The sequence below is a fragment of the Cydia splendana genome, chromosome 21 (genome assembly GCF_910591565.1).
Source record: "Cydia splendana chromosome 21, ilCydSple1.2, whole genome shotgun sequence".
NCBI classification, from domain to species: Eukaryota; Metazoa; Arthropoda; class Insecta; order Lepidoptera; family Tortricidae; genus Cydia; species Cydia splendana.
This window is the reverse complement of record NC_085980.1, coordinates 11,210,680-11,224,878: the sequence shown is the minus strand read 5'-3', so window position 1 is coordinate 11,224,878 and position 14,199 is coordinate 11,210,680. Positions and strand designations below refer to the sequence as shown.

At 38.1% G+C, this 14,199-nt stretch overlaps 1 protein-coding gene across 1 annotated transcript in view; it reads right to left on the bottom strand.

The window, feature by feature from the left end:
• Window positions 1–7,208, bottom strand: part of LOC134801016 (uncharacterized) — a 35,380-nt gene extending 28,172 nt beyond the window's left edge. The window contains exons 1-2 of the mRNA XM_063773516.1: window positions 6,005–7,208; window positions 3,963–4,154 (exon numbers count right to left, since the gene is read on the bottom strand). Of these exons, the coding sequence (XP_063629586.1) occupies window positions 3,963–4,154; window positions 6,005–6,073 (261 nt within the window). The 5' untranslated portion in view covers window positions 6,074–7,208. The remainder of the gene's footprint in view (window positions 1–3,962; window positions 4,155–6,004) is intronic.
• Between the last annotated feature and the right edge of the window lie 6,991 nt (window positions 7,209–14,199).

Genomic DNA, 14,199 nt, shown 5'->3' with positions numbered 1-14,199 from the left:
TTATTTTTCGAATCAAACTCTGTACATTTTTGGGACGAAAATTATTGCAATATACTCGCCTCTTTAGATTTGCCCAAAAATCTTCTATAGGGCGAAGTTGCGGAACATTAAGTGGATTTGAGGTCTTCGGTAACTACGTATGGGATGTTTAACTCCGCCATTTTGCTAAGGGTTTTTTTTGGAATAATGGCTTGAGGCTAAGTCTGGCCAAAACACTACATTTTCTCCTCTATGACTCGTATTTATGAAATCCCGCACTAATGGCAAACAACGCTCTATGTAGCGGTCGGCGTTCACAGCTAAACCTGACTCAAAGAATACAGGCTTAGACATTCCGCGTCGACTGATGGCAAGCCATAGCAAAACTTTTTTAGGAATTTTTGTATGCTCAACATGTTTCACGTTCTCATCGGTTGGACCATTGGTGTTCTCAAAACAGTAATTGCCTTGCCACTCGTTTCCATCTAACGTGAAATATGACTCGTCATCCATAACGCAAGTGACATTGTTTTTAGCGTAAAATATTTCTTTGACTAATATACGCAGCCGTACTTTCTGAGTGATTTCTTGGTTTTCAGAGACAGTGGGCTTAACTTTTCTACATCGCTTATCGATGCCCATGTCTTTAAGATATTTTTTAACAGTTTTGCCGTCAGTTTTAAATTTTCTTCCGAGCTCTCTATAAGATTTTGCGACACGGCCGGCCGTAATTTTCTTTAATCGAGCTCTCTCAGAAACCTTGTTCAAGCTGGAATAGTTTCCAGAACCAGGCTTTCTAGCAGTGGTTTTCTTCAAGGCAAAGGACGCCAGAATATTGTAAATAGTGCTTCGACTCTCACCCATTTCCACAAAATGTTCCACCACATTTGATTTCGGCCATAGGGGATGGCTATTATAGAAATTACATACTGTTTGACGACGGCGTTCTTGTTGATTTACCATAATTACAAAATTAAACACCCAATCTTTATGAGACTTACCAAACTGATTGACAGATAAGGTAAGTACCCCTATTAACGACCCCATTAAAATTGGCATTCATTACCGCGGTATATACAAAATAGCGTTTAATAAGAAAGCTTATTAACTTTCTTAGAATCTAAGAACACAGAAATAAAGCCTTATCGTTTGACTATCGAATAAGTATAACATTGCTACGAAAACATCACGCAAAAAAGTCGAAAATACTAAACTAACGCATCAGGAGCGCAAGATTTGGTTGATCCATACTAACACGCAACACCTCAAGTAAGTAAACGCGTGTTATATTTAGTGATTAGCGTAATAATGGTAAATATTATGGAAAGACTAAGACTTGAGATTGATTCTTAGTTATTATCTTTATGGTTCCCAAATACTTTATTTGTGATATTTGCTCGGCAATTGGAAAAAAATAGGAAATTAAAAACCTCGGTGTTAGGTTCCATTTTCTTTGTGTGATACCTAATTTCGAGGTATACCTCGGTAATAACGGAAACGGCATTTTAGATTCGGGCGATCTTATATTCATATATAAATGCACATTTACTTGACTTTTGATGTTAGTCAAATATTCAACCACCTATAAAGCTAAAGAGCTATTAACGTGGTATGAAATCTATTCAATAACTCTTCATTTTGATGACAATTTTAGACACCTTCTCAGACGTTTTCTTAGAAACCCTTATATGAGAAACTCGTTCAAGTATTGATATAAAAACATAAGTATGGTTATAAAATTTATTTTTACCATTGTTTTGTAATATTTGGAACCATCCATATTTATTGTATTAAAAAAATACAAGATAACTATTCATTTTTATTGGTCGTAAATGAGTTTTAAAATTATTTGAATTGAACCGTTTAACGATGGTTAGAAAAGACATCACTCGGTAATAAGCTGTATGAGAACCTAATACAGACCCACCCAAAACTTTCATGACTTCGAAATTAATAGGTTCTTAAAATACCTAATACTTTTGATAGTCTTTTGTATACCAGGTACATAATAATTGTTCTTAAAACCTAATTATGTACCGTTGCACACAATATTTTTTCTAAGGCAGCAAACATAAAATAAATATAGATAGAGAAGATAGTAGAAAAATATATTTTATGTTATTTTAATAGCATAATAGACACACAAACATACAACATTAACATTAACTTACACAGATCTTGTATATATTGTGTAGAATATAATTGTGATAGGTAGCTTAAATTAACTATCTATCTGTTGCATAAATGATGGCAGGTGGACTAAAACAGTGACAGACTGGACACCTCGTAACGGCCACAGGAAAAGAGGTAGACCCAGGAAGCGTTGGGAAGACGTGTTCCGCGAAGTATGTGGACCAACATGGAGGAGACGGGCTATGGACAGAGAGGATTGGAGAGATACGGGGGAGGCCTACGCCGCTCAGGCGACTTTCATAAACAAACGTGTTTAATAGAAGTAGAATTTGTAAATAAACATTATATAGTGAAACACTTTAAATAATATAGTACGTGTTTTAGATTTTAGTTATATTTAAAAAAAGTTTTATACTCCAAAAATTACAGTACAATATTTTTAAGTTTAATGTAATATTTTAAATTGTAATGTGTTTTATGATAGGCTTTTTTACTTTACTTTTACTTTAGGTAGCTTAAACTTTTTGGAGCAACTTGCCCTTCACGTCCGGTTGAAATAATTAAGTACCTATTTATTTAACGTAGATAGGTAATAAATTAAACAAGAATTTCGACAGCATCACACTTGCTCGTAAAGGGTAACCCACGATGTTTTTAGCGTTAAAGGAACCAACTATTTTTATTTTAAATTCATGAATTAAGTCTTATAATATGAAAAGCGTACTGTACTGATTACCTATACCATTTTTTATCCATTATTGTCAAATAAATAATATTTATCATAATTATGGAACTAAAAATGCGACGGGTTATCCACCCTCGTAAAAAGGAACCCACATCCGCGGTATTTGGGTAACAGAGGTCCATTACCACGGTAATAGGCGATTTCGACATTTTGGTTTTGATAATTATTTTTTCCTTTATATTTTTCTAAAACAAGGCCAGAAACTAAAATAATATAAACTTTAATTAACAAACTAACATAAAAAAATATGTCTTGGTTCATACACCGTCGGTTTATGCTTAATTTTTGGCTCTTTTTCGAAAACTTGCTTAACCCCCTCGTTAATAGGGGTACTTACCTTATATTGACTTTACATTGACAACACATATTTTTTATTTAGATTTTTGTGTTTTTATATTTTATATATACAAACTTTGTCCAAATTTCTCTCCGCATACGTTAGCACTGGCGCTAGTGTGCACGGCTCTTAATTGATTGAATTGGCATTCATAGCCGGCGCGCTTAGCAGCCTACAAATAGGGACTGTGCGCGTTGGAGGGTCTGCCATCTTGTGGTCTGAATCGGAAACATAAACATGTACCTACATTGCCAAAGAAAGTGCTATCATCTACCGTTCTCGTTCGTTTTCTTGTGCATAGTAGGTTCTTCCATCTTGTGGGCTACATCGGAAGCATAAACTTCACATTTACGCCTCGCGCCAAAAATGCACATTCATGCACGCTATATAACGAACGTGATGATGATTATTTGCTCGCATATGTGAAAAACCGTACAAGTGCTAGTCGGACTCGCACACGAAGGGTTCCGTACCATTACGCAAAAAACGGCAAAAAATCACGTTAGTTGTATCACGGGAGCCCCACTAAAATATTTATTATATTCTGTTTTTAGTATTTGTTGTTATAGCGGCAACAGAAATACATCATCTGTGAAAACTGCCTAGCTATCACGGTTCATGAGATACAGCCTGGTGACAGACAGACAGACGGACAGCGAAGTCTAATAGGATCCCGTTTTACCCTTTGGGTACGGAACCCTAAAAAAGATTCTTACCGTCGAAGATACATTGATATATACATACGTACAATCAATTCTATTTGCTTACCGATTTGAAGTACATACACATGACGTGTGTACCGTGGTCGCAGTCGGTTCGATTGCAATAATCAGTATAATTCCTTTGCGTACAACTATCGTACATTTGGCCATCCAGTGTGTAGTCGTGAATAATGACATTATATCTATTGGGCTGAGACTGACCAGTGCTCGGTAGTACCAACATTGTAACGCAGAAGACCTGGAATGATATGTCAATATGAGTTATACAGTGGAACCTCGATAAATCAAACCTCGATAATGCGAAATCCTCGTTAACACGAAATAAAATGCCCTTCCCTTCAAAGCCCAACCTCCATAATAGAAGGCCGACCGCACATGCTTTAGGTTAGTTTTCGTTCATGTCGTCTCAGATATGGGTGAATATGGTATCGATGTATTCAGTGTAATACCCTGAACACAAATAATATGAGATGACAAGCGCGAAAGTGGTGGGGGTAGTTGCTGTGACGTCATAAAGTCGGCAGTACAAACTTTCTCTTTATTTTCTTTTTTTTAAACATAGGTACCATGTGGGGTACCACATAAAAGGACTTTGTAAGTAGATCACAAATATATAGGTAACATACTGTAACATTTTCAATACTTGGTCTAACAAATTATTAGAACACATTCAAGAATTTCAGAATCCACAGTTGACTTTCAAGTGCTCTAAATTGAAAATGGCTGAAGGGATTAGGCCAAATTACATACCAAGTGACTGTGAATAGCCTCTTTATAATGTAAAAAAATAATTAACCAGATAGGTATATCAAAAAATAAGAAAAGTTGAAAAAACGTATAATTTTCTGTTACATTAAACTGCAACTAACTATTATTAAAACATAAAAAACCGACTGTTTACATATACTTTTGAAATGGTTTTTTCACTAGCTTTCATTTGGTTCATTTGCGGGCCTCATTTTCAAAATTTATATAGCCTGTGTCACTACCATAACTCTGAAGAATTCAACGACACCTCATATGTCAAAAACCGTCCAGCCGTTTGGGCTGTAGGGCGTGTCAAATAAATAGACATATATACATACCCACGCTCGAAAAATATTACCCTCCTTCTGATGCAGTCGGGTAAAATACTATTTTATACTATTTTGTTACTGGAAACGTATTTTTACCCGACAGCATCAGAAGGAGGGTAATGTTTTACGAGCGTGGGTAAAACATTACCCTCCAGGACCAGATAAACGAAATTCTCGGGCTATGCTGTCAATATCGGACACTTTTAAGCATAGAAAGTTTAAATTGCATAGCTCTCATACTTTAGATTTTATTGATATAAAAAAACCCTTCGTCACTGATTCACTGATGATCATCAAAATTCTTAGGGTACTTACTTCCTGAAGTCCTAGAAAGCTGAAATTTGGTACGTAAGCACAAATACTAACTATGTTAATACACAAACAACAAAAAAATCTAAAACTTGGATCTTTTACCCTTTAAAACTAGGGGATGGAAGTTTGTAAGTGTGAGATTTCTGCAAATGATGCTAGAGATCTGAAAATTGACATAATTACTCCTTGTTACAAATAATAAAACACTTGTACCTATTTCAGGATTTTATATTATATTATTTGTGATCTACAAAATCGGTACCTACTAACTACCTACGATTTTTCAAAAACTCTGTTCTCTGATCCTACGGCACCTTAATGTCATCTAACTATAAAAACCGGCCAAGTGCGAGTCGGACTCGCAAACAAAGGGTTCCGTACCATTATCTATAAAGACGTCACCCATCCAAGACTGACCCCGCCCGACGTTGCTTAACTTCGGTCAAAAATCACGTTTGTTGTATGGGAGCCCCACTTAAATCTTTATTTTATTCTGTTTTTAGTATTTGTTGTTATAGCGGCAACAGAAATACATCATCTGTGAAAATTTAAGCTGTCTAGCTATCACAGATCACGAGATACAGCCTGGTGACAGACGGACGGACGGACGGACGAACGGACGGACGGACAGCGGAGTCTTAGATAGGGTCCCGTTTTTACCCTTTGGGTACGGAACCCTAAAAATCAAATTAAAACTTACCGTCAAAAACATAATGTTTCCAATAATCCAGCATATTCGTTTATCAAATCTTTCTTTATGCATTTTCATTTTGTTCTTCTCGATATTAAAAAGCCAAAAAATTTACAAATAAACAGGTACATATAATTAAATCTTGGCGCAAAAAACACAATTGCTTTTTGAATTCCTTTACCTGTATGGAAAGGACACACAGACGCACAATTTTCTACAAACATTTTTTTTGTCGAAAAGAAAAATATTGAGTCAAACACGGTTTTCGGTATTTTTGAGTGATTCGCGTCAATTGACGCAGGTGAGAGGACGACAGCGACCACTGACGATTGCAGCAGCATTACTGTTGCGGCTGCCGCTGTATCTGTCATTTTCCTTGATAAAAACTGTCTGTCCACTGAGGGCATGAATCTAGCATCGTTAGACGTGTTGCCTCTCTGTCGCACTTGTAAATTCGTATTTAAGTGTGACAGGGAGGCAACACTTCGAACGTGGTTCACGGTCTCTCTCTCTTTGGTCGGTCCCTCATGTCTGAGGATCGTGGTCAGTATCAGGGTTGCATCTGGAGCGGATGATCTGCCTCCACCGGTTTCTGTCCAACGCGACTCTGACGACCGTGTAGAAAGCAGAGGATGACGAGTCTTTAACTTGATCGGTCCATCTTATTGGTGAACGACCGCGTGATCTTCTGCCTTCGGTGTTTCCAATCACAATCAGTTTTTCCAAACTTTCGTCGCCATCGTGGTTCACGGTAGGCTCTCTGTAATGTAGCTGCAATCGTCGGTGGTTGCTGTCGTCCCCTTAAAATGATGTTCAGATGTCCACTCCAGCTTCAGTTACGGGATGAACGTCATGCGGGCTGTACACACTCGTCGAGAGACCGAACAGGCCGAGAACGAGTGTACATGCTGCTCCCTTCTCGTCTCGCTGTTCCTTGTCTCGTCTCGCGCTTCTCCGTTTGAATCAGAGCGGTGCCGAGACTCTCGGCGAGTCTGTAACTGTGTACAGCCGACTAGGGCTCGGAACCGGTTTTTTTGTGAATCCCGAAATAGCCCAATATTTTAAATTAATTTATGCTCTTTATGTAGAACTGAATCATGTATTTACTTAACTTCTTATTATTAGATTGTCCCATTAAAAAATTAAATAAAAAACCAAAGAACGTAATAATACCGGTATTTTTTGTATGAAGTAAAAACCGGTTCCGAGCCTAGTCGACATCATAATCGAGGCAGTAATGCGGCGGCGAGCGCCACAGCGTCATTGGCGTAACCTCATAGCGTCACTATAAAATTTTAACACTCTTTAAACACTCCGGCAATGCTCACTTTGTAATGACGGAAACACTATTGATCGCTTCCGTCTCACTTTTGTTTTTACTGAATTTTGTTTATAAACTACATACTACGTAGTTTCGACTTCGCTTATCGCTATGATAGGAACTAACCTGGCCACGTAGCCAACATGCCAATCGGTTACGCTCCGTAGCGATCGAAATGCATCTGTCGCTGTCGCACTAATATGGAAGAGTGATAGAGAGACACAAAGCGTTTCGTTGTCGAAGCGATAGCGATTGTCACCTTGGCTGGGCTGTATTGTATACCTTGTATACCTAACCTGTATTGCAATAAGGTATGGATTGTCCATTACGAGAGGGCTAATGCAAAATTACAGTTTGCATATTTAATTTTTACATTATAATCAAGGGAAAATAAAATAAGTAGGTATATGCAAGGGAAAAATAAATTAATAGAAAATATAATGTAAAATAAATATGAAATGACACTGCAATTACAATGTTTTCTCTTTAAATAAATTCGTGAAATTTCCAAAAGTCATAGAATAAACAGAAAGGCGCTAGATCCATAATTAATTACAAGGAAGAATAGGGTATTAGACTGTATTTAAAAATAATTATTTTACACCATGCATAAAACAAAGCACCAGATGATTAATAGAGGAACGTTAGACAGCAGTTATTTTTAGATACAATTTCTTTTTTAAAACCCGTATAAAACCTTTAACAGTAAGTTATCTTCTTTTAAACTATAAAAAGCAGGTAATTTGATTGTGACGTCACATGCTGACGTCGCTTGAGATCGAGTGCGAACCTGACTCTCGCTGTACCGTGTAACAAGACTCGGTCATACCGCAGGTCCTTCACAGTGCGCGCTGTGCAGTTGTGGAACAAGTTGCCGTTATCCCTTAGACAGTCCCAGTCGGTAGCATCTCTCAAGATTAAATTGCATAAACTATGGCTATCCAATGACTTGTGTTCTGGTTGAGTACTAAGTATTTTTATTTAATTATGTTTATGTATATATTTATTTCTATGTATGTATTTATATTAATATGTATTATATATGTGTATTTATATTAGAATGTAGGTTAAAGGTTTTAATTATTTACTTGGGTAATAATTGAACCATAATTTACTTTTCTGTACATGTGTTCGTTTGTCTGTCATTTTCATTTGTCTACTCTCAATTGCTCAAAGGTTGACTGGAAGAGATCCCTTATAGGGATAAGTTCGCCTTTGTATATTGTATACTTTCTTTTAATTGTATCTTAACCTGTCTTATGTACAATAAAGTGTTTACATACATACATACATACATACATACATGCTAGTGTTTCATATAAATTCCATAGTAGCAAAATCGTTTTGACAGTTCCAAATAAATAAATATTTTTTGATTTTGATTTGAAAAACGAAACTGATTTGACTAGTAGTCAAATACCCTATAGAAAAAAAGACGCAGAAAAAGACCGTGACGTGCGTTTTTTGGACCAAACTAAAGAAAGATCAGAGACGTATCAGGGGTTAAAAACAGCCTTTCTAATATAGGTATTGTTAGACCAAGAAAAGTCCGCAGCGATTTTGATAGCCCATGCAGTGCAAGTGTTATTTATACGTCAATGATACTCATGCTTTCATAGAAGATTGACGTTTATAATAACACTTGCAATGCCTGGGCTATCAAAATCACTGCAGATTTTTCTTGGTCTAACTCTACTGGGTTTACGCCTTTTAACAGTGTGAACGATTCTACGAAAAACAAGTTTCTGTCAAAACCTTCATTTTTGATACAAACGTTTTTGCTCTCGGGTAAAAGGACGATTTGAATTTTGATTTCATAATTATCGCAGCGCGTGCACCTTTAACATTACAATTAGCGGTAAAATTACCTTTTCCACGTTTCCTGCAGCAATGCAGCTGGGTGCATGGGTGCTGGGACAAGGAAGAACTAAAGCCACGTGGTGGTCTACAGTGACCCGCGACTTGGAACGAGCCCAACTTACCCCAAAGACAATTCGGGACAGACGGTCCTGGTGCTCACGCTAGCCCGGGCCGTGCCCGGGCCGAGGCGTCTGACATGTCATTTTCTATGACGGCTGATCGGTGATCACGTGGTGCTTTCCATAGAAAATGAAGCGCCGGAAGTTCCGGCCCGGCCCCGGCCCGGTCTAGCGTGAGTCATCCTTTATCTCATTCATCTTCTTATTCTTTATCTTGCTCAAACAGTGATGGACATTTAAATGCAACTAGCTGGAGAACCGTTTTGTGACAATTGTGACTAATCTGTTCCGCGTTCGAACGTTACATATTCAAGATAAAAGTTTTGATACTTTGTAAATTATTTTCTTATTGAAGTAATTCTTATCGATTTTCAAAATAAACAAAAATCGTTTATTATCAGGCAACAAAGGCGTGAAGGTGCCTGATGGTACGAATGATCAATGAATTAAAGACTTCGGATATATTAGTCAATGAAACGAAGTCTTATCAGAATATCAAGCAATTAACAGGCCAATTCGTACACTGACATCAAAATGATATATGTATGATGTCATTTAGTTATTGTGCGTCTCGCCCCCACCAATACATATTACGGAAAAGTATGAGCGAAATGCAAGATATGTGAAATTTCGATGTCATTCTGATATCAGTAACTATCAAATCTTTACATTCGCACTATTTTCGCCAAGATCCGGTTTTAGAGTTACCCCCGTTCTTTACTACTAGAAAGTCCTCACTCTGCCATTGTAAATCAAACCTTATCCCAATTTAAATAAGGTATAATTTTCTATTTCGCCTATAAGATCATTAGACTAGTAAATTGCATAATGTTTTTGTGTGTTTATCGGTCAGGTTTGTTTTGCAAAGCGTGAGTCATGAATTCATGATGATGACCAAGATCAATGAACTCCGGGTTGCCGAAACGGTCAACTTTGGCCCGGATTCTCAGGTTATTATGACCTTGAATAATTTTATAGACTTCATGTTAATATCTGCCGTAATGCATCTAATACTCAAATTGTACCTAAATATGTAGAAAGCGCTGGTGGCCTAGCGGTAAGAGCGTGCGACTTGCGATCGGGAGGTTGCGGGTTCACACCCGGCTTGTACCATAGAGTTTTTCAGAACTTATGAACGAAATATCATTTGATATTTACCAGTCGCTTTTCGGTGAATGAAAACATCGTGAGGCAACTGGACTAATCCCAATATAGGGCCTAGTTTACCATCTGGATTGGAAGGTCAGATGGCAGTCGCTTTCATAAAAACTAGTGCCTACGCCAATTCATGAAATCAGTTGCCAAGCTGACCCCAGGCTCCCATGAGCCGTGGCAAAATGCCGGAACAACGCGAGCAAGATCATGACATTGATGACCTATAAATATATTTAATATAAGTGGGGCCTAAATAGTGTGTAGGTATATACTTAGTTTCAAGTTTTAATATGTAGGTATAGTGTGTTAGTCTATATGGTACCTATTTGTGATATGGGCCTTGTTGCCTAATTCAATTTTTTTAATAACGACATGTCATTTTCTATGACGGCTGTCCACCAGATCACGTGGTGTCTTCCATAGAAAACGAAGCGCCACAAGCTCCGGCGCGGCCCTGGCCCCTAGCGGGAGTCATCCAGACAGGCAGATAGAATAACGTCAGAGACAAACGCCACATTGCAGGCCAGCATGCACTGGGCCCATGGTATAATAATATACTCCGCCTGGTACTCTCTTCCCGTCTTTTCGTGGTCACGTGACTGACACAAGCCTAGGTCATCATGCCACAGCGCTATATGATAATATGCGATAGCGCTATAATAAAGTGGCAATGTTATTGTGACGTAGGCTTGTGTCACTCTGGGCAGAGAAGACCATGTTTTATTAGATTATGCACTGGGCCCAAGACAAAGCGGCTTGAAGAACATTGGTGAAAAATGTCCACATTCGTCACATCCCTCAGCCATGAGGATTCGACTAGGAAGAAGACATAAATGGGATTTTAATATGCATATGCATAGACCGTTTAAGAGACAAACTAAATATTACATTTTGAGAAGTATAATCGTCTTTATGTACCCCGACCCCAAGGCAGACCAAAAAACCCGCCAAGTGCGAGTTGGACTCGCACACGAAGGGTTCCGTAGTTCCGTACCATTATCTATAAAAACGGTCACCCATCCAAGTACTGACCCCGCCCGACGTTGCTTAACTTCGATCAAAAATCACGTTTGTTGTATGGGAGCCCCACTTAAATCTTTATTTTATTCTGTTTTTAGTATTTGTTGTTACAGCGGCAACAGAAATACATCATCTGTGAAAATTTCAGCTGTCTAGCTATCACAGATCACGAGATACAGCCTGGTGACAGACGGACGGACGGACGGACAGCGGAGTCTTAGTAATAGGGTCCCGTTTTACCCTTTGGGTACGGAACCCTAAAAAGCGATGGCTCGATGTCGTGAAAGCAGATATTGAAGTCGTGAAGGCCGGGATAACGCTAGGTAGAAGACGAATCGTCTTTATGTACCTATGTATTATGGGCAAAGAGGTCAAAGACGTTACCTACTGCTGATCGCACCTGCAGCATTAGGTACAGTCGCCGTCAGATGTATCGAAGCGGCCGAAGTGCTCAAAAATATAATAACATATTTTACACGGGGCAACTTTGGACCAACTTCACCAGGAAAGCAATTAACACCAACGGGTTCAATATAACGACGCCTTCAGAATCCTGTACGGTTACCATCAGTTTATCACTGACATAAACGCCGTCGAGAACGTAATTTACTTTCTATACATCTCGCTCGCACTCGCATATTAGTGCAAACGGGATGTATAGAAAGTAAATTACGTTCTCGACGGCGTTTATGTCAGTGACAAACTGATGGTAACAGTACTGATGAAGTTGCCAAGGTGGTGTAGTGCGTCGAGTATGTTTGCGGAGGCTCGTGTCCCCGATTTCTTTGCCGTAATTCGGTCCAGAGTAGCGTCCTTTTGGAGTAGGCTGCGCATAGGATTTGCATGACGGATCTGAAATGTATGGGAAGATCCGCGGATCCGAATCCAGATCCGGATAATTTCATACATTTCGGATCCGGATTGCAAACCCTAGCTGCGCAGCTCTGAGAACTGTATCCTTGCCATAATTAGTGAAGATCTGAACAGTCCAATATGTAGGTTTTGGCGGACTCTGCATCAAGATGCGAACCGGAAATAGTTTTATTTTATTTTAAATTGTAATTTTAAAAATTTGAATTTTTGGCTTTAACAGATTTTGTACTTTTAACGTTTTTTTACACTTTTGTCATTTTAAAATTTATAGGTAATATTTGTTTTATATGGGTGCTTGCCTGAAATAAAATCAATTTATTTATTTTATTTAAATATCAGTACATGCACTCATAGGGCCTTGACAATAGAGGCGTGTTCAGATATTTGTGAGCACCTTAGCCGCTCTCATATTATTATATCTGAGGGCGACTGTACAATAATATAATCATCTACACTGTTAACTGACAATTTTGAAAGTTGCAAAGACATTAGGTCTAGCAATAAACAGTTAAGACTGTACAGTCATCTGCAATATATGTTACTCTTCGAAGACCGCAAAAATATGTGACAGGCTCTTATAGCTCCACAAATAAGATCGTGTCAGATATTTTTGCGGCCTTCGTTGAGTAACATATTATTGCAGGTGACTGTACAAATAGCAACACTCCTATCTGTACATCGGTGGACCTTATGCCTTTTGTAATAAGGTCCACCGATATACAGTTAAAGAGTATTGCAGAGGGCCTACCGCGAACGACGCTCGACGTCTTGCCTCTCTGTCGCACTTGGAAATTCGTACGTAAATGTGACAGGGAGGCAACACGTCGAACGTGGTTCGCGGTAGGCCCCCTGTTTGTATACGCAGCCACGTGTGATTCAGCAATGACGGATCTAACCCTTTCGACACACGGAGGACCTCGCCGATCTGATCTGAGAATAAATTACGAAAGTTGGGGAACGGCGGCGAGTGTGGAGTCGGCTTCTTATAAGGAAAAAACTTAGAAGGGGCATTCTTCGAAGACGGATTTTTTTTTTATCAATTTGAGCAAAATAGCCTGTGATGATTTTTTTATCGTTTTTATGTTAAATATTGTCTAGAAACAGATGATTGTTTTAGGATATATTATACTACATACTGACATAAACACCCGTAATTACAGGTAGGCCGCAATACCTCTATATCATAAAGTCGATGGTATTTCTTAATATGGTAGAATATGGTTGAATTAATGAACGTGATTATTGATTAAATTCATACGCAAATGTGCAGAAGAAAATGATTTGAACACATACAAGCTCTGTGTGCACAGAAGCCCTTAAACAATAACTGTACTGTACATTGATTATTGTGAAAACCACATTATTGGACCATGTGAGCTTGCGTCAAGGGAGACTACTTTTGTTTATACATACTTACCTAATATATCTACCTATGTAATGTGTATTTAACAGTATGTATTAACTCCACTTGTAACTATGTATAAACAGTAGGTAACATTAGGTACACTTTTCACAGGGCCTCATGGGCCTGTATTGGTCGATCAGTACCTAATAATTTTTTTTTGGTGGTTGGGTTTTGAAATAAGGTTAACGAATAGTCAGTTAAAAATGTGTGATCGACAATTGTTTTTTTTTTATGAAAAACGAAAATTACTAAAAATGCGATTGGATTTTTAATTTTTTACTCGACGTCAACACATCCGAACGTGTTCGCATGTTTGTGCACAGGTCTAATTTATATATACAGATGTAGTGCATAATTATTATTTTCCATACGAAACATACGAACGTGTCTAAATCGTGTCCTGCTATTTCAGTCAGTATCGGTACAAAAAGTACTAAGGTTGACTGAACTA